At 44.4% G+C, this 19223-nt stretch overlaps 1 protein-coding gene across 5 annotated transcripts; it reads left to right on the top strand.

Annotated features, from left to right (window-relative positions):
* Positions 1-227: 227 nt before the first annotated feature.
* On the top strand, positions 228-19149 carry sin3aa (SIN3 transcription regulator family member Aa). 5 transcript variants are annotated; one of them, XM_086209592.1, is made up of 21 exons: positions 228-264; positions 6220-6436; positions 7545-7745; positions 8096-8202; positions 8850-9144; positions 9232-9480; positions 9599-9751; positions 9977-10132; positions 10244-10333; positions 10751-10869; positions 10948-11158; positions 11295-11411; positions 11641-11879; positions 12351-12534; positions 12678-13254; positions 14529-14698; positions 14782-14955; positions 15391-15483; positions 16058-16152; positions 16335-16527; positions 17218-19149. In XM_086209592.1, the coding sequence occupies exons 2-21, from the start codon at positions 6251-6253 to the stop codon at positions 17446-17448; spliced, it is 3840 nt and encodes a 1279-aa protein (XP_086065718.1). In that variant the 5' UTR covers positions 228-264; positions 6220-6250; the 3' UTR covers positions 17449-19149. The 5 variants fall into 5 exon arrangements, with proteins under 5 accessions (XP_086065718.1, XP_086065717.1, XP_086065715.1 ...); XM_086209591.1 differs by lacking the exon at positions 228-264 and adding an exon at positions 2774-3001; XM_086209589.1 differs by lacking the exon at positions 228-264 and adding an exon at positions 3389-3500.
* Positions 19150-19223: the final 74 nt, after the last annotated feature.

Here is a 19223-nt window from a genome sequence, read left to right as displayed (position 1 = left end):
TCAACTGAACCTTTAAACTCAAAGGTGTTGCTGGGTTTTACCGAGTAGTACTGCAGGAAATACTAATCCATCCAGCTCAGTGGAGATGATCGTCTGGCCTTCTGGTGGAGACACTGCAGTTTCAGGGATGCTCTCTGGGTTTTAGCGGGCGATATTTAAAATAAAATGACGTATATAGTAGTATGCGCCAATGCCAACAGAGGGGGGCGTCTCCAACTATTTTGTTACAAACACGAATCCGGAGTAAGGAGTCTTTTTTCCTGGGTATGTAACAGCTGTTTAAACTAAATTGTAAAAACTGCACTTCTCATAAGTGTTCGATGTTTAGATCAAACCGGAATGTTGTCGGTGGCGCCGTTTCTGTCTTGGTGTGAATCGAAGGGGGTCTTTTTATGCGCGTAAACGGACACCGAATCGACATAAACATAACGTGGTAGATGGTAAATGTGCAGGACGGACGTCATTTTCGGGTCCAGTAAACAATCCGCCCGGAGCTGTGGAAGGAGAATCTCGTTGTTTCTGAAGTGGAAACATTTGGTCTGCGGCGTTGTGCGAGCATGTTTGCGAATGGATCGGGAGGAGGAGGGGGGGGGGGAGTTGTTGTGGTGAGACAGGTTAGACATTTTACTCCCGACTGTTCAAGTAAACAAAGAATATGATTGTTTTTCTTTCTTTCCCCCCCTTTTTTTCCCCTTTATGTTCAGAGGAGAGCCTGAGTTCTCTCACTGCAGGAAAATGGGGCTGTGTTATTTTTGGGGAGGAGGGGGGAGAGAGTCGCGGGGAATGGCGTGGCGGTGCCGATGTCTCCGTGCGGCGACGCCGTAGTTCCCGTTTGACTTTGGCATTGTTCACTAAGGGCAACCGGATCAGCTCTTGCTGCCGTTAAAAGATGCGGTGTTAGCCGACCAGGCCCCGTTTTTTATCGAGTCCACCGGGGCTTGTGTGGAGCGTCAATAAGCCATGATGCGTTTCGGCGCTGTAAACCCTTTTGTTCGGCGTTGTGCGGCCACGGAACACGCACATCGAGCGAAGCAGGCTGTGGGGCTCGCTGATCCTCCCAACCGTCTAGTCCGGGGTTGTGTGGAATCTTCGCAGCCTGCAGTCTTGTATGTTTTAGAACAAAACTTGTAAAAAAAAATAAATAAATAAAAAGCAACAAAAAAACAGTGTGCATGAAAGCGGTTAAATGTTGTATTCGGTGGAGGAGCCGCAGTAATGAGGGGGAAGCGGCAGCAGCAGCAGGCTGGACGGTGGACGAGTGTGCTGCTGCTGCTGCCGCTGCTGCTGCAGCCTGCGGTCGCTGCCGAGTCCTCTGCCTGGGCTGAGAGCAGGAATCCCGGGCTGCTCGCGCTGCAGCTCCGCCTGTCGTGGGCGATGGTTTATTTTGGAAGTTCCACCTTTTTGGGGATTTGTAATGGCGGTTGTGTGCGATGATTGGCTGCAGGGTCCACACGGAGGAGGGACACAAAAAGCAAACGGTAGACTTGTTCCCTCCTACGAGAGTCAAGTGTCACCAAAGTCCAGGAAGAAGATAAAATAGATCAAACTCAATGAAGGAAATTGCGTAAAAAAGGAGTAGAAAAAAGGATGTAACGACACTCACGTTTGTGTTGGCTTAAGGACATTTCGGTTGCGACATAATAAACCAATGGCGCCATGAGTCCGCTTGTGTGGTTATCAAGAAAAACACAAGCGTAAATAAATTGTGAATTTATATCTCACACCTCCAACATAAAAACTTAAACTAGCTTTAAAAATGCTAAAAACAAACACCAGTGCAGCATTGTTTCAAACTATAAATGCTTCACTAAACAAGCAGCAATTAAAAAAAAAAAAACTACAATACTACAGATATTTCAAACAGCATGAACAACTATTGTATCTTAAGACACTGTATGAAATATCAATTAGGACCACACAATGATGGGATCTGCACAACTCTAGGCTTCATGAGGATTTGTATTTTTTTTTACTGCATTAAATCGTATTTCAATCTAGTAACACAATTGAAGCAGTTTTGAGTGGGTTTAACGATTCACCAAAAAAGTATTTTAAAACTGGCACCACTAAAGTTTGCGGCTGGGTCTGGTGTCAGGTGACCATGTCTGTTTACTCAATAAAGCTTTAGCATAATTCTTCTAAGTATCATATAGCAAACAAGGTCTGAGGTTATATACAGTATATAAAAATAAATCGGGTTATCAAATGAGATTAATGCAAAAAAAAGCCTTTATTAATCCCACAACTGGGAAGCCTGCAATGTTACAGAAGTAAATAATAAGCAAAACTTTACAGGCAACCTGTGTGTGTGTGTTCAAGTGCATGTTTAAAATGATTGACATGGATAAACTAGAAGCTGATTTTTTATTTTTTTATTTTTTTTTTTACTTCAGTTCGGTCAGAATGAGGAAAAGAGTCTGCTCCCTGCATGGGGGAACACCTCACGTTCCTCGCTGGAATGCATAATTCGTGTTCATTATTTTTGAGAGCGTGTGTGTCTTCCGGGGGAGGAGCAGAACCCGCTGGGAAGCCCAAAAAAAAAAGAGTGGATGGATTTGCACAAGGTTTTATGTTTCATACATCATTTCACATCCAGCAAGTCGGGACTCCTCATCACAGGCATTGTCGCGCTTCAGGTCTAAATGGGCGTGCTTCGTAACCGTACGATAAATCCTTGATTGACAGCTCAAGCCCACAATCCTGACCCGCCTCCCCGCCCTTCTGGGGAGCCTGTGCGAATTGTCCAATAGGATCATTGGGGGGCGTGGTTATAGCAGCAATCCACGCCCCCACCCACAGCTAACCGAACGGAGATTGTTTTCCTATCTCGGGAAGATTTTTCACTTTGCAGCACACAGCTTGAATTGTATATTTCACAACACACGCCACTGTTTAATTGCGTTGCATATACGTCCATTCGGTGTCTTTTTCATCCAGAGGGGTCGTGGTTAACCCGCACATAACGGATTACCAACGCATCATCAGCGAACTTAAGGAGGGGGTGAGTTCAGCTGAATTCATTCAGCAAGCTAACACAGCTAGCAACATACCTGCCGTTAATGGAGGTTTTAAGTGAACCACGGGGGAAATCGACGTTTCTTTACGCGCCACTCACTCGTAACTGGACCCCGAAATGAGTATTTCAAGTAATCGATATCCAATGCGAACGTCTGACTGACTGGTTCAGCAACAGATCGCCACTGGTTAGCTGCATGTGCTTCCCTGTTAGCCCCGGACGGTCGTCTGTCGGGCTACTACTCATGTTGTTTACATTAGCTAGCAGCTAATTGGCAGCATAAAAACCCGCCGACAAAGCGAGTCGCCGGGAAGTTAATGCAAATAAACACTGTCATATACCCTTAAGCGGCGTTGGCTGCCTGCTGGTTAGCAAACTATGCTACTTTTGATGCTTACCTGCTCGATACGAAGCGTAATTTGCTGCACTCCTGCGACACGCTCTAAATGGCGGGCGCTGGGGAAGCGTCGCGCTGTAACTCGAGGTCGGTGCTTGTGTTGCTAGGCCGTAAAGGGGATGGTACGAGGCTGCTGTCGGCTAACGGCGGTTAGCATGTAGTAGACATGTCTGTGTATGCCCGTCCGCGGTCACACTGTAACCGCATCGAATGAAGTTGCTAAGTACCATAAGTACTCCCGCTACTCTCGAATATGTCGGCGAACAGCTCGGCGCTGCTGCAATGTCGGAAGACACAAGTCATACTAATGCACGGACACTTCAGTTTGACGGACATTGTGGCATTCCCCCACTCGGTTTTATGGGTTTGTAAATATTTGCGCGATTGCAGTTGATTTTGTCAGCGTTTTCTGTAGCAAGGCTACTCATTGAGAGGCTCGAGAGTTGTTGCTGGCTTATGAAAGTTGTGAATGGCAGGCTAACTCCTCCGTTCCCACAGCACCTGTTTGTTGCATCGGTGACGTATGGTGTCTGTAGCTTTCATTGGCTACAGAAGATGCAAGTGTTGCATTTAGTGCATGCACAAAACCCCAAATCCTCTGCAGAAATACTCAACATCTGTTTAAAAATAATGAACTCTTGTGTGATAGATGTAGGTACTCACATCAGATTTGTTAATGGAAGAATTGAAGAGGCAGATAGCTTACCATTAACACGAGTCCCAGGGCTTGAATTGTCTCAATAAAAATGGATGGCAATGAAACTGACTGACTTTATGAAATTCACTCTTGATTAATTTTTAATTAATTCCACCTGGGCTTTTCCTGTTTTTGAAACATAAGTTTAAAAAAAAAATCGAAATGTCTCCCTCTTTAAGCAATCTGAATGAATTAAAATCAAATAAAAAGTAATAAATAAAATAAATTTAAATTAGTGAAGCCAAGTTGTCTCCCGTCAAACTTCATTTTTGATTATGTGCACTGGAAGCTAATAGATTCTGCACTTTACTTACGTGTGTCATAATTGACCACAGGGGCCCCAAACAAGATGCAAGAACTTATCCTCTTTGGAAGGTACTTGTTTTAAAGTGAGTCGGGAGAAACTTTCTTCCTTTCGCAGATGAATGCGAAAGTAGCTCTCTAATGTTAACACACATTCTGCACAATGGAGGTCACAGAAGGGTCGGTAGACCAGAGAAACCTTGGTTCTGGTGTCAGGGGTTTTCTAACATATTCATGTTCTAGACCCCCAGATTGTTCTCCAAACCACACATTCATATTTTGCATATATTGTTTAACTTTCTAATGGCTTTCACAAACATTTGCACTCAAGAAATCTTTTTCTCAACAGGCTTTTTGATACGAAATGGGCTAAAACATATTGCCTAAACCACTGTACCCGGGACTACTAACAACATGGCTGTTTGGGAAAAGGTTTACTTTGGTAAAAGCTCATTATTTAGTACTATAGTTGTTTTAGCAAAAACTGTTCAGACTGTCGGGTTTTAAATAACTCCATTCACAAACCAAGCAAAATAATTTCCACCTTGAGGGCAAATGATCTATCAAACTAACTTTCCCACCCACAAAATTACTCAACTTACTACAGAAACCTGTGTGTGTTTGTGCGCGCATGCATGGGGGGAGAAGTAAATTAACACGACAGTACCTGAAAATGATCATGAAATGGTATAAACTGAGTTCGTGAACAGAATTTTTTTTTGGAAGATTACTTATTAAAGTATATTTTTAACAAAAACAAGTAAAAGTTGTAATATTTAGAATTTTACATGAGAATATTAGATTAGTGTATTTCAATTTTTGTGAAAGGCTTCTTAACACAAGCATTTTGAAAGTAAGTCGGGTTTTTTTTGTTGTTGTTGTTGTTGTTTTTTGTGTTTAAACTTTTCCTCACATTGCTGAGGAACGTCATCCGGGATGACCCCCAAGGCCCCCAGAGGATCCCGGGAGGATTTTTTTTTTTTTTTTTTTAAGGGAAGAAAGCAGGAAGGAGGGGAAGGCTGCTTCTCTCAACATCTGCAGCACTGTGTTGTGTAAATCCATTCTATATCTTAATGAACTCAAATCACAAGAAATGAACACTTTAGACACTCACTCTTTGAGTGAGTAGAATGAGTGTGGCGTATATGAAGGGCAACCATCTTTTACCCGGTGTTTCCCTTTATCAAATCAAATTTAATTATCTTAAAAAAACAAATTAATTTCAAAAAACCCCACAAAGAAACAATTCAAAAATCACAGAAAACAGATACAAAAATTGGCAAAAGCTGTTCATTATTGTTTCATAGTGCTGCTGAATTTTCCCCCTCCCGACTGCAGTCCCTTCAATTCTCAGGACAAGGATTAAATTTCTTCCTTTTCATCCTTTTGTACCTCGGTCTCCATCAATCCCACGATGATACATCTCGTTTGCAACACTGTGTTTTTGGAGCTGCGAATCTTTCTCGTGTTCATGTTCATCTTGACAGTTTTCTCTCTTGGGGTAACTTTCCCATCATGTCAAATAAAAACAGGTGAAGAAATCAATCTGGTGTAACAGGGAAGTGCAGTTAAAAGCTTTGGGTGTTTTGTGAGATCTTCTGTCAGGTGCTATGAGTGCATCACTTTCTCATCAAACCAACAGAAGTGGCTCGTTGGCACTGCATCAATCTTAAAAACTACACCTGAAAATGACTGCCATATGTTCTTCGAGAACTTGTTCAATAATATGAAGAGGTTGATTCAAATTGGTTTTGAGAACTTAAGCGATCTTTTAAATAATATCCATCTGTTGCTCTGCTCTCACAGGTCTCTCATCTCTCATGAGTATGAGTTCATAATGAAGCGGCGATTGGAGGATCAGGAAACGGTTTTTGCGTCCCAGCAGCGGCGCCTCCCAGGCAACGCAGAGACTTTTCAGCATCGTGTCCTGGCCCCTGCTCCGGCACCAGCTGTGTATGAGGCTGTGTCTGACAACATGCAGCCCACGGCAGGCGTCCAGTACTCCGTCCCCCAAGGATACCAGGTACTCACTGCTCGTCCATTCCAAGCCTGTCTGTTCAAACTAGGTCAGACGCTGAAGTTTTACTCATGCCAGTCAAACACTGGTTGTTGTCCTTCCCAGACATGACGGTCGATGGCTCCTGTCAGCTACAGAGACAGAAGCTCCAGTTTCTCTGTCTGGAAGCTGTCACTGTGTGTTACCTGTGTGTTACAAAGGCAGGTTTTTGACCAGACTGTTGGAGGAGTTTTGTGCTTTTTTTTTTGGCTTTTTTTTTTTTTTGAGAGGAACCACTGATAGCGGAGGTTCTCAGAGAAGGTCTAACCTTCATGTGCTCTTTTTGTTTGCATTCGCTGCACCTGGAACACTGAGGTGACGGGAGTGAATCAACCTACGGCAGCAGCCAGATGCAGTGTGTGTCTGTTTTGTGTCCCCGGTTTGGTGATGGTCATGTAGAGTTCCATGTTCCGCTCCATTTTCTGAGGCTAATGCTAACAGCAGATTTGTCCGCAGCTAATGTGTTACACACTTCTGAACTGATGCCTTGAAATTAAAATGGAACCATCATTCAGTCACCTCATCATAGTCTGCTTGCATATTTGCACCTTGAGTAACAGCAGTTTTGGCAAAAATTTGGACTTTACTTCAAGAGCTGTTACATATTTTTCATGTCGTGGAACATTTACTGCTTTCAAATGACGTCCGTTTTTTTTTTGTGTTGTTTTTGCAAGGGCAGTTTCCATGTTCAAATTCAGGTGAAGGGTGTCACCACACATCTGTGGCTGGTGCAAATGTCATTTGGGCCCCACATTTAAAAGTCCACTGCAATGTTTCGCTCTGTAATTCAACTATATTTATACATATTCTCGTAGAACTGCAATACTAATGAATTGTAATATAAGTTGAACTGGGACCAGACTATTATTGTATTAGCAACTCAGTAGGTAAGTATGTCAGGCAGACAAAAAAAGGCTGGTTCCACAACTGTTCCTATGACTCGGTTCTAAGAACAAAGTTCTTCCAGAGAGCAGCTAAAGATAACTTGTTGCACGATTTGAGCGACTCTGACAAGAGACTTACTGCAAGCTGTCAGATTTCTTTCTATTAGAGGTTTACTATTTGCATGCAACAGATGTCTGTGCTTTCTCAGGTTCCCACTGTGGCTCAGAACAGTGGAGGGCATGGGCACACGCCAAGCCCAGCTGTCCACGGGGGGTCCCACCACCACAGCCCCGCAGTCCAGCCCCATGGGCCTTCAGTAATGTCAGCACACAGCCACACGGCTGCTCCTCAAGGCTCTGCACAGGGCCAGCAGCAGTTCCAGAGGCTCAAGGTGAGTTGGCACCGTTCACCGTGTGAAGTCGTCCTGCTAATGTCAAGAGACTTTCACGCCAACGAAGTCGCCCAAAGTAAACACCCGGGAGTTTTTACAAGTTTCAGAGAAACGCATGTATTTATAGCTCATCAAATGTTACTGGAGCGTTTGGTTAAATGTCACAATGAACAAAAACTGTCATTCTCACAGTGAGAGCCACACATGCTTGTATGTGCAGTTGGATTTATTGGTAGAAATCCAGCAGAATCATCACCTGGATACGTTCTCTCACTCTGGAGCCTTTCCTTTGGAATCGGAGGAAAAAGCAAAACAGCAGAAATGGACTTTGTCTCTTCTGTCTCCTCAAGGTGGAAGATGCTTTGTCTTACTTGGACCAAGTGAAACTGCAGTTTGGCAACCAGCCTCAGGTTTATAACGACTTCCTGGACATCATGAAGGAGTTCAAGTCTCAAAGGTGACCACGATGGTACAGATTCTGTGGTTGTTGGCTTTTACCATTTAAAATATGTTTAACAGTCTTTTTTATATATCATTGGAATATTTTTTTTTTAAGTTTACTTAACCTATAATTTATTAAATTTTTGGAAAAACATCCTGCAGAGTGTTGAAAGCAACAGACACATTTCCCACACGCGTTAACCCCGTCACAGCTGACAGCTAAAAGCAGATATTTGCAGCCTCAAGTTCAAAGCGTATTTCTCCAACAGCAGAAACCATAATCCCTTGGCAGATGTGAACCTGTCTCCATTAATATGATGGCAAGGTTGCATGTCCGTCTGAATAAGCACCTTTAGACAGAGGGCAGTCAGGTCCATTCATATCTGTCCTGCACATGCAGAACAAGAGAAATTCAGCTTGTTTCACCGTTTGACATCGTAAATTGAACTTCGCGCAGCACTGATCGCTTAACAAGTTTAAAAGCTGTGAAAGGTCACATTTGAATATGCTGAGTTGATGGATCCTCTCATATAAGAACAGAGCAGCTGTCATTCAGTAATTCTCAGTTGTCCTGGAAACAGCCCACATCTGGTTAGACAGTGAAACATGTTCTTCAGCCAAGGTTTCTAAATGAATTCTGTCCGTCTGCTTTTGTGTGTCCAGTATTGACACTCCCGGGGTCATCAGCAGAGTGTCACAGCTTTTCAAAGGCCACCCCGACCTCATAATGGGCTTCAACACCTTCCTGCCTCCTGGCTACAAGATCGAGGTCCAGACCAACGACCTGGTCAACGTAACAACGCCGGGTCAGATCCACCACATCACCCCTCATGGCATTTCAGTCCAGAACATCCCCATAACAGGAGCAACCACACAACACCAAGCCCAGCTCCCACCCACAGCAACCACCAGCGCTCCGCCCCTCCTGACTCAGCCGACCCCGGCCAAGATGAGCAAGGTGAGCTCAAAACAAACCACAGAACTGAAATATTGCATTAGTTTGCAGCATCTTGTAAAACACCCGGAATGTTCTGGCCTCTTCCAGCCTCCTCAGCCTCAGGCGCTAACACCGAGCAGTCAGAGCAATCCGTCCATCCCAGCGTACACCTCTCCCCGCTCCCCACCCATGCAGCTCCACCCACCACTCAGCGGGACCCCCACCGGCCCACCCTTGCAGAACAATCAGCCAGTGGAGTTCAACCATGCCATCAACTACGTTAACAAGATCAAGAACCGCTTCCAGGGCCAGCCCGACATCTACAAAGCCTTCCTGGAGATCCTCCACACGTACCAGGTCAGCGATGGCAGACTTCTTTTTCAAAATATCACTTTGAGAAAATACAGATGTACCTTCCAATATAATGAAAAAATAAAATAATTAAAAGTTGTTTTTTTTTTTTTATCCTTTCCAGAAGGAGCAGCGCAATGCCAAGGAGGCAGGAGGCAACTACACCCCGGCTCTGACGGAGCAGGAGGTGTACGCTCAGGTGGCCCGGCTCTTCAAGAACCAAGAAGACCTTCTGTCAGAGTTTGGGCAGTTTCTCCCCGACGCCAACAGTTCAGTGGTGAGCAGAGTTAAAATATAAAGCAAATTATTATACTGATTTGGACTCTCAGAAGATATACTTTTAGTGTGAGCTATTTAAAAACCTTGTTCATATCATGTTATAGGGATGAGAACTTTTCAGTGCTTTTCTCAGGAGTGAGTGCAAGGAGATATAGTCTGTATCAGCGGAGGTTGAAACAGTTTTCAGGCACCCTGTCTCATCAGTGCTGTATATTCTCTACAGCTGTTAAATAAGACAACAGCTGAAAAGGCAGAGTCTGTACGGAACGACCACGGCGGTACTGCCAAAAAGCTGCAGCTCAACAACAAACAGAGACCCAATCAGAACGGCTGCCAGATCCGCCGGCATCCAGCTCCAGGGGTCACACCCCCTGTCAAGGTATACACAGCCTGTAAATGTACAGGATTTCAATCCAGTTTTTACTTATTACCATCCTTGGTTAAAGTTTAATTACTGTCTCCTCATTTCAATCTTGGTGAAATGCAACAGAAGAAGCCCAAGTTGCTGAATTTGAAAGATTCGTCCGTGGCCGAGGCCAGCAAGCATGGAGTGGGGACAGAATCTCTGTTTTTTGAGAAGGTGAGATGACGTTCAAATGCATTTTTTGTTTTTTTATCTGGGACATGCAACAACTAATGAAATACCAACTATTAAAATGAAAAATAAGGGAACAACTGCATTCGTCCCCGTTGAACTCCTATGTTAATATTATATTTAATATTTGTTATGTCCCCCAGTTAAACCGGTTCTTGAACAATGTCTACACTGACTAAACCTCTACAGAAGTATTCAAAGAACAAATGTGACTATATGTTCAGTGTTCTGTAATCAGAACATACAGTTGACTTATATTGGCAAAAAATAAGAATGTAGTGGTTCACATCCTCGAACCATAACCATGTATATTATACAGCAGATACGCAGTAGATTACAATGCATAGAAAATGCATCAAATGAATGGATAGGCCTTGATTGTAAATGTGTTTTCCATCAAAGGTGCGCAAAGCCTTGCGAAGTGCAGAGGCCTACGACAATTTCCTGCGGTGTCTGTTCATCTTCAACCAGGAGGTGATCTCCAGGGCTGAACTGGTGCAGCTGGTGCTGCCATTTCTAGGGTGCGTGTCCTCACTTGTGCACAAACATCTTCACTGAACGTCTCCTAGAAATTCTTTTGTCCTAACTTTGTCACACAGGAAGTTCCCTGAGCTGTTCAACTGGTTTAAAAACTTCCTGGGGTATCGGGAAATGTCCCACATCGAGACGTACCCTAAGGAGCGGGCCACAGAGGGCATCGCCATGGAGATTGATTATGCTTCCTGCAAGAGGCTCGGCTCCAGTTACAGAGCCCTACCCAAAAGCTACCAGCAGCCTAAATGCACCGGCAGAACTCCACTTTGTAAAGAGGTGAGAGCGCCAGACATTAGTGGTGGACAAGCTGCATGGTTTGTTTAGCCCTTTGAAAATGACCTCATACTTGGAAGACATGACATGAAAGGTTTTGTTGTGCGAACTAGCCAGTGCTTGTTCCTTCCATGTTCAGGTCTTAAACGACACCTGGGTCTCCTTCCCTTCGTGGTCTGAAGACTCCACTTTTGTAAGCTCCAAGAAGACCCAATATGAGGAACACATTTACAGATGTGAGGATGAACGATTTGAGGTGAGAGGGAACATTAAACACTTAAATTGTTTATTTGATATCCAAAGTTTTCCTTTTCCAAGAATACTGCCTTCTCATCTTTACCTCTAAAATGTCTCTGAAAAAAAAAGATCCTTGGACTTACACAAAAGAAACTGCTCATTTGTGAACAGAAGATAATGGAATGTTTCAGACATTTTATGCTCGTATGAGATGAAATAATAAACTGGTTTTGTTTTCCTCTGTGCAGCTGGATGTGGTGCTGGAAACCAACCTGGCTACCATCAAAGTCCTGGAGACAGTGCAGCGGAAGTTATCTCGCATGTCCGCGGAGGAGCAAGCCAAGTTCCGTCTGGACAACACGCTGGGTGGCTCCTCTGAGGTCGTGCACCGGAAGGCCATCCAGAGGATATACGGAGATAAAGCCCCTGACATTATCGATGGCCTGAAGAAAAATCCTGCTGTTTCTGTGCCCATCGTGTTAAAGAGGTCTGTTTGGTGTCATTCCCTCAATATCTGTTCCCTCCCGTTAAATTGATGGCTTTATGTTTGTGTAAAAAAAAAAAAAAAAAAGTTTTTTTTCTGTATTTTGTATGCTCCTGCAAACGTGAAGGAATCCCAACCTCTCTATTTACACAGAGTAGCAAGTGTGTGTTCACCAGCTCAGGCTGGGCCCAGACCGAGGCTATGAACCACAGTTTACAAACCTGCTAATCCACACAGAGGAAAAGAGCCAATATGATGCTGGAGTAGTGGATTTGAAATGGCTCCTGGGCATCACTGTCTCCTTCTATAAACTACAGATTTGTAAATAAGTGGCTTTATTTAGTGTACTTGGAAGCTCCTGGCTGAAATGACCACGGATGTTGTCATGAGGCACAGTAACAAGAGTAAGACTCGATGCTCTGCCGTCTCTGCAGATTTTAGTTTTCAGTGTCCTTTCTTCATGTCTCCACTCAGGCTAAAGACCAAGGAGGAGGAGTGGCGGGAAGCCCAACGAGGATTCAACAAGATCTGGAGGGAGCAGAACGAGAAGTATTACCTCAAGTCCCTTGATCATCAAGGCATCAACTTCAAACAGAACGACACCAAAGTGCTTCGATCCAAGTCCCTGCTTAATGAAATTGAAAGCATCTATGATGAAGTAAATATTCCCTCTGTTATTAGTGATGATTATCAGCACGATAAAATCAACCGCTTTAAAATGAAGGAATTATGATCAAAGTAGTCCTTCAAATCCAGCTGGAGATTAAACGGTGTTGACATTGACTTGTTTCTGTTTTGTAGCGCCAGGAGCAGGCAACTGAGGAGAACGCCACTCCGCCCGCGGGCCCCCACCTGACGCTGGCCTACGAAGACAGCCAGATACTGGAGGACGCGGCGGCCCTCATCATCCACCACGTCAAGCGCCAGACCAGCATTCAGAAGGAGGACAAGTACAAGATCAAACAGATCATCTACCACTTCATCCCAGACATGTTGTTCGCTCAGCGGGGTGAGCTCTCCGACGTGGAGGAGGAGGAGGAGGAGGAAGAGATGGATCTGGAGGAAGGGGCTTCCAAAAAGCACAACGGCATCCCTGGCAGCAGCAGCCCCACCAAGTCCAAGCTGCTGTTTAGCAACACAGCAGCACAGAAGCTGCGTGGCTGCGACGACGCCTACAACCTCTTCTACGTCAACAACAACTGGTACATCTTCCTGCGCCTGCACCACACGCTGTGCTCCCGCCTGCTGCGGTTGTACGGACAGGCGGAGAGGCAGATCGAAGAGGAGGTCAGGGAACGGGACTGGGAAAGGGAAGTGCTGGGACTCAAGAAGGAGAAAAATGACAATCCAGCCATCCAGCTGAGACTGAAGGAGCCCAGTGAGTATTAACACACGGATACACACACTTTGACCATGTTTGGCTGCATTAGGAAGAAGTGTGCAGATTTTACTTCCTGAAAGGGCGGCTTTTGTGTTTTAAACGTTGCTTTTCAGTGCATTTTGTTCTTAAGTCCACATGGAAACTGTGTTTTTCATCAGGGAAAATTTCCTTCTGGAATTCCTTTTGGAAAACTTTTTAAGGGGGGGGGGGGGGGGGGGTTCTCAAACTCAAATTTCAGTGTTGACTTCTGGATGAACTTTTATTGACTTCCTGAACAGTCGCAACATGATTTTGCTTGATTGACTCTCTCTGGAGAAAACCAACAGCCTGGACCTGTACTATCGATGACCCCTGTCATAGGAGCTTCAAAGTCTGTGGTTTTCTTGATTGGTCATGTGGTATGCATTTTCAGGCATGTTGGTGGGGCTTGAAAATGTTTTTCAACGGTTGTTTAAATAATCCTGGATGGAGGTAGTTTTAGACTTGTAACAAAAACATGTTCACAATATAAGAACTAAGACAAGCCTGTACAAATACAACTCTTCATACCAAATTAATAATGATGTCGCACTCGTGCATTTCATGATAAACGAACGCTTCGCGCCCAGTGTGTCAGGAAAATGAGCTGAACGTGAAGTGCTCCAGCTCGGGTGAGCAGGGGTGCAGGTGTCACTCGCTGCTGAGCTGATTAGAGAGCAAACCGTTGGATCTTTGCTTCAGTCAGGAGTTGTAGACTTGATTCACCATCCAATAGCCTCAACTGTACAAGTTCTGGTCTGTGCGTGACAGTGGGGTCATGTGTTGACCCGTTTTAACTTTCATATCACAGTAGGAAGTAACGCTACACTCACGCTCGCCATCTCATACCCTCGTTGTCTTTGTCGACCCCACGCTTACGAAAGCATCCAAGCCTCTGTGTTGTTTCCTGCAAAAAATTTACACGCCGACCTGTCGTTGCGCCTCCGTGTCCCGCCATTATTCTCTATCTGTCCTTGTATGTTATCACCAGTGCCAGCAGTGCTGGCCTTTCAGAAGCATAGAAGAGAACTTTCAGATTGTTGGCATCAGCTTGGTACTAAAGTATTGGTTCTTATGATCTTACGAGTGGGAATGTAGATTTTGTACCACATTGCAGTTCTTTTCTGCGTGGACCTGTTGCAGGAATCTCTGAGGATTAAACAAAAATCAAACATGGTGGAAAATTTTCCAGTTGAATTAAAGCAGAAAAGAACACATACCTACGGTATGATGTGTGATTTCTCTTTCTCCAGTGGACATTGAGGTGGAAGAGTATTACTCAGCTTTCCTGGAGATGGTTCGGAATCTGCTGGACGGAAATATGGAGGCTTCACAATATGAGGACTCACTGAGGGAAATGTTCACTATTCATGCTTACATCGCTTTCACTATGGACAAGCTCATTCAAAGCATCGTCCGGCAGGTACACGTCCACTCTGCTGTATCACTCCATCCTTCAGTACCCAGTCATTCAGTGTTTTACACTCCAATACTTTCTTCCTCCAGCTCCAGCACATCGTCAGCGATGAGATCTGCATCCAGGTAACAGACCTCTACTTAGCAGAAAGTGCTAACAGTGCTAGCGGAGGAACCATGTCCAATCAGTCCTCGAGGAGCGCTGCAGAGGCCACCTACCAGCGCAAAGCTGAGCAGCTCATGTCTGACGAGAACTGCTTCAAGGTAAATGTGCACGGCTGCATGTCGTTGTGTTGCTTAAAACTTTCAGATTTTCTCAGATTTGGTTTTTCCATTTTCAGCTTCTTTCTCTCCAGCATTTTTCACCTGCTAAAATCTGTGAATGTTGAGTAAACTTAAACCCGAGATGTTCGAGTGCTGGTACATGACAGAAACATGCTGAAATTCTTTGCTCAGTTTCTGTCTCCGCCATTACGAAATACCCAGAGAAACAGCGCAGAGCACCAGCTAGTGTTTAGCTTGTGTCATTTCAGTGTAGCCGTACAAGTGTAATGCTCACAATGACATGGAGCCCTTATGTCAGCTACCATTTAAGCTGTTAAGCTGACGCATATCCATAAACGAGCCTCGAGCCCTCAGGACAACCTCACTTCTTCTATATTTATCTCAGCGGGTGAATTTTGTCTGTTACTTTCTCAGGTGATGTTTCTGAGAAACCGAGGTCAGGTGCAGCTGACAGTGGAGCTGCTGGACACTGAGGAGGAGAACTCTGACGAGCCCATGGAGGCCGAGGTGGGAAACTAGTACTGCAGCCTCATCCAGCACCACTGTTCCGATTTATGGCAGAATAAGTTCTTTACCCACAAGCCACATTATCCATGCAGCCTTCTCACTGCTTTTCTAGGATGGTTTCTAAATTGAAACGAGACCTGTTCATGGCTTGCACACACCTGAAATGGAGTCATGCAAATGCCTTCCCTCCCATTTATATCAAGTTATTTCCTGTTATTGTTTTTACAGTCGCACATCCAGTATGATGGTCCACTGATGTTGGTGCAGTGACATCCTCTGCTACTAGATGTCACACAAGAGCACCAGCCTCTCAGACCTGTTTGTTACATGAGAGCCAGCAAAAACTGAACTTGCTGAAGGAGTTCATAATATCAGCAACAGCTAATGAGTTAACTTAATCACGTATCACGTCCTCACAGCAGCTCATAGGTCTCGCCGTCTCTCGTCTCAACCAAAACTGTCCAGCCAAAGAAAGATCTCCTTTGCAGAAATCATTCTCTGCACCGCTCGCCATTGATGGAGAAGATCAGTTTGCTGCTGTATGGAAGTCTGGAATCTTGTTCTGTTTTCGCAGCGTTGGTCCGACTATGTTGGTCGCTACTTAAACCCAGATTCTACCACTCCTGAGCTGAGGGAACATCTCGCCCAGAAGCCAGTTTTTCTTCCCAGGTAAGTTACATCATGACGACCCCACAGCACTGATACATTTAGGGAGGAGAAGGCTCCGGGGTTTGCGCCTTGCTGCCTGAGCTGTCTAACACATGTGAAAGTCTCATTATCAAAATCAAGCATGAGATCAAATTATCTCTCTTGAGCTCATTAGTCACTCTCCTCACCTTTGTCTCCACCAGGAATCTGAGGCGGATCAGGAAATACCAGAAAGGTCGAGAGCAGCTGGACAAAGAGGCCTGCGAGGGCGGCAAGAAAACTCTGGACAAAGAGAAAATGGAGTGCATGTTCAAGCTCAATTCCTACAAGATGGTGTATGTCTTTAAATCTGAGGACTACATGTACAGACGCACTGCTCTGATGAGAGCCCACCAGGTACTCACCCATTCACCTCCCGTGACCTTGATCCTACTCTACACCTGCCTCCTTCACTCTTGTTCTGTTGAAGGTGAGGAGAGCGGGAGTGTGTATTCACATATCTATTAATGTATCAAGCTTTTATTAGAATTCAGAGATGGGATTTGATACATCCTAACAAGGGTGAGGATTAAGATTGATTACTTTATCAAGATTCATTATCCAGAGGTCATTTAAACAAAAAAAAGGAAAACAGAAAAATCCTGGAATTTGAAAATAGCAAATTTCAAACCTGGAAACATTTTTGAAAACATCATGGAAACTTACCTGAATATTACTCGAGTGTACGTGGCTCAGGTAAGAAGTCTCTTTTGGTGAAGCTTGATTTACTTTGATACACATTTACCTTATAAACCTCGCAGCTTCTCACACATTTTGGGGAAATATAAGCTGGAAAATTTTGACATGGATTTCTCTGTCAATCTTCCATGAGTAAATAGATGTGAGAGTGTGTAGTCATGACAATTTTATTACGAAACTATGAAAATGTATTGGTAAAAATGTGTATGAGCCCTGTGTGTCAGGAGGTTTGTGTAAAGAGATTGATGTGTTAGGAACCTGAAGACATGAATTGTGCCAGGTATTAATAAACCATCATCCTTCTCCTTCCTAAGACCTGGACGTAACCTTCCTCTCCTTTCCTCGCAGTCTCATGAGAGGGTGAGCACACGGCTGCACAAGCGCTTCCATGCCTGGGTGGAGGCGTGGGTCAAGGAGCACGTCACCGGCGACATGAACGCCGACACCAACAAGTGGCTGATGGGCGAAGGCCGTGACGGACTATTACCCTGCACTACCAGCCGCCAGCCAGAAGTCCTCCACTTCATGAACATCAACAAATACCGTGTTAAATATGGTCCATCTAGTAAGGTGCCGTAACCAACCAGCAGGAGAAACAAGACAGAGACTCGTTCCTGGGGGGTCACACAGGTCCGCGGGTAGAGGGAGGGACGTGGGGTTATTAATGTGTTTTTAAGGCCGACATGGGAGCACAATTTCAGCTAGCTACCGTGTATGTTGCACCTGGGGCGGCAGGATTACCGATTTTACCAGCGTTTTTAGCTGGGCCCACTTTTTTCACAGGGCCTTTGGTGCCAAAACTTAGGAATGGTCATGTCCCAGTCACAGACCTGAGCTCTTACCAGCATTCTGAGCCACGTCTCCTACAATCTTCCAACGTGAACGGTGAGCCTGCGCGAGAGAGAGAGAGAGAGAGAGAGGGAGCGGGAGTGGTGCTTTTTGTACTTTTATCACACAACTAAGCTTCGGTTTAGCTTTTGACTGACTGTCTTGTCTGAAGCCATCAGAGTAAGAGCTCCATAGAAATGCAGGGATTTCTTTACGATAGTGTTATTCTACAGTGTCGACGAAAAACAATACGGCGGACAAGTGCACTTATTTAGGAAGAGAAAAGTTTTGTGTCCCAGATTGAAGGTTTGGAGGGAGCTCATGAAAAAGAAAACGGATCTGGTTCAGACATTCCTGCGTTAAGGCCAAATCACAATTACCTATCGATCCCTAGATGGAAGGAGGATTACATTTCCTTTTCCAAAACACATGGCAGCATTATTTGAAACTGTGCCTGAGCCCCAAACAGTATTGTTGGGTTAGCATCCAAAAGCACTGTTGCATCTTATGTAAAGACTAGAGAGGAAAAAAAAAAGTTAGCCTCACAACACTGTTTGGTCTCAGACTGTAAATTGTATAGCTTGTGAATGTCAGATACTGACATGGATTCCAGTGTATGTGTTGTGTATATATTATATATATAGTTCTATTAACACAATTGATCCTCGCCGCCCTGGAAGTCAACCCTTTTTTTTTTCTCGTTTTTTTTTTAAGTGTTGCTGGCAATGCCCTCCGCCAATACACCAGCTTGTACACACACAGAGGAACACACACACACAAACACACAGACACACACTCACGTCTCATTCTGGGAGGACTGTCCACGTGCCGCTCACTTTGTAAATACACTGTATATAGTCTCAGACTTTTTATGACAGATCTGTGTTGTTGTGCTAGTAACACTTTCCATGCTTACTGTGGACTTTAGTGGTCAATGGCTAAAGTTAGGATGTATATGAAAAAGACAAATGCAAGACCATTTATTACAGTTTTTACCAAAGGGAGTTGATTATAAAAATAGCTGTTTCCCCCCCTTTGTGTGCTCTTTTATGTCTTTTCTTTTTAATTTCTGTAGTAAAAATATGGAAAAAAGTAGAAATGTATCCAGGTTTTTTCTGTTTTTATACATGAAAAATGACGTTCTTTTTTCCTTCTCAATGTGACATTTGGTTTGAAGAAAAAAAAAAAAAAAAACCTCACTGCCCCTCTTTGACATCCAACACCCGTCCGTGTTGCTGGTGGAGGGGGGGGGGGGGGGTGGCCTTAGATGACTACAACAGTTTCACCATGTGATGCACGCTTCCCTCCCTGGATAGATTTCTGCTGCAAACATCACCCCCCTTCCCCTCCCACCCCCCCAAACCATATTTTTGATAATGGAAGAAGTCACACGAGCATGTCTTTAGTCCCTTTATTTAGACATTATTTAAAGTAATAATAAAAACAACATTTGTAGCCTATGTAGATCTTTGTGGACTTGAGTGACTTTTTTTTTTCACCCTTTCATCTGGTAACGTTTATCAGTT

This window comes from Aulostomus chinensis, chromosome 7 (assembly GCF_037954235.1).
Source record: "Aulostomus chinensis isolate RoL2024-O1b breed Wild chromosome 7, RoL_Achi_v1.0, whole genome shotgun sequence".
Lineage (NCBI taxonomy): Eukaryota > Metazoa > Chordata > Actinopteri > Syngnathiformes > Aulostomidae > Aulostomus > Aulostomus chinensis.
The sequence above is the reverse complement of the archived record's forward strand: the minus strand, read 5'-3'. Positions and strand labels throughout refer to the sequence as shown.

Coding starts and splice junctions, on each gene's coding strand:
- sin3aa (XM_086209589.1), top strand. CDS start 3,463: ATGGCGGGCGCTGGGGAAGCGTCGCGCTGTAACTCGAG. Junction 7,746..8,095: donor AGCAGTTCCAGAGGCTCAAG/GTGAGTTGGCAC, acceptor TGTCTCCTCAAG/GTGGAAGATGCTTTGTCTTA. Junction 10,870..10,947: donor CTGGTGCTGCCATTTCTAGG/GTGCGTGTCCTC, acceptor TTTGTCACACAG/GAAGTTCCCTGAGCTGTTCA.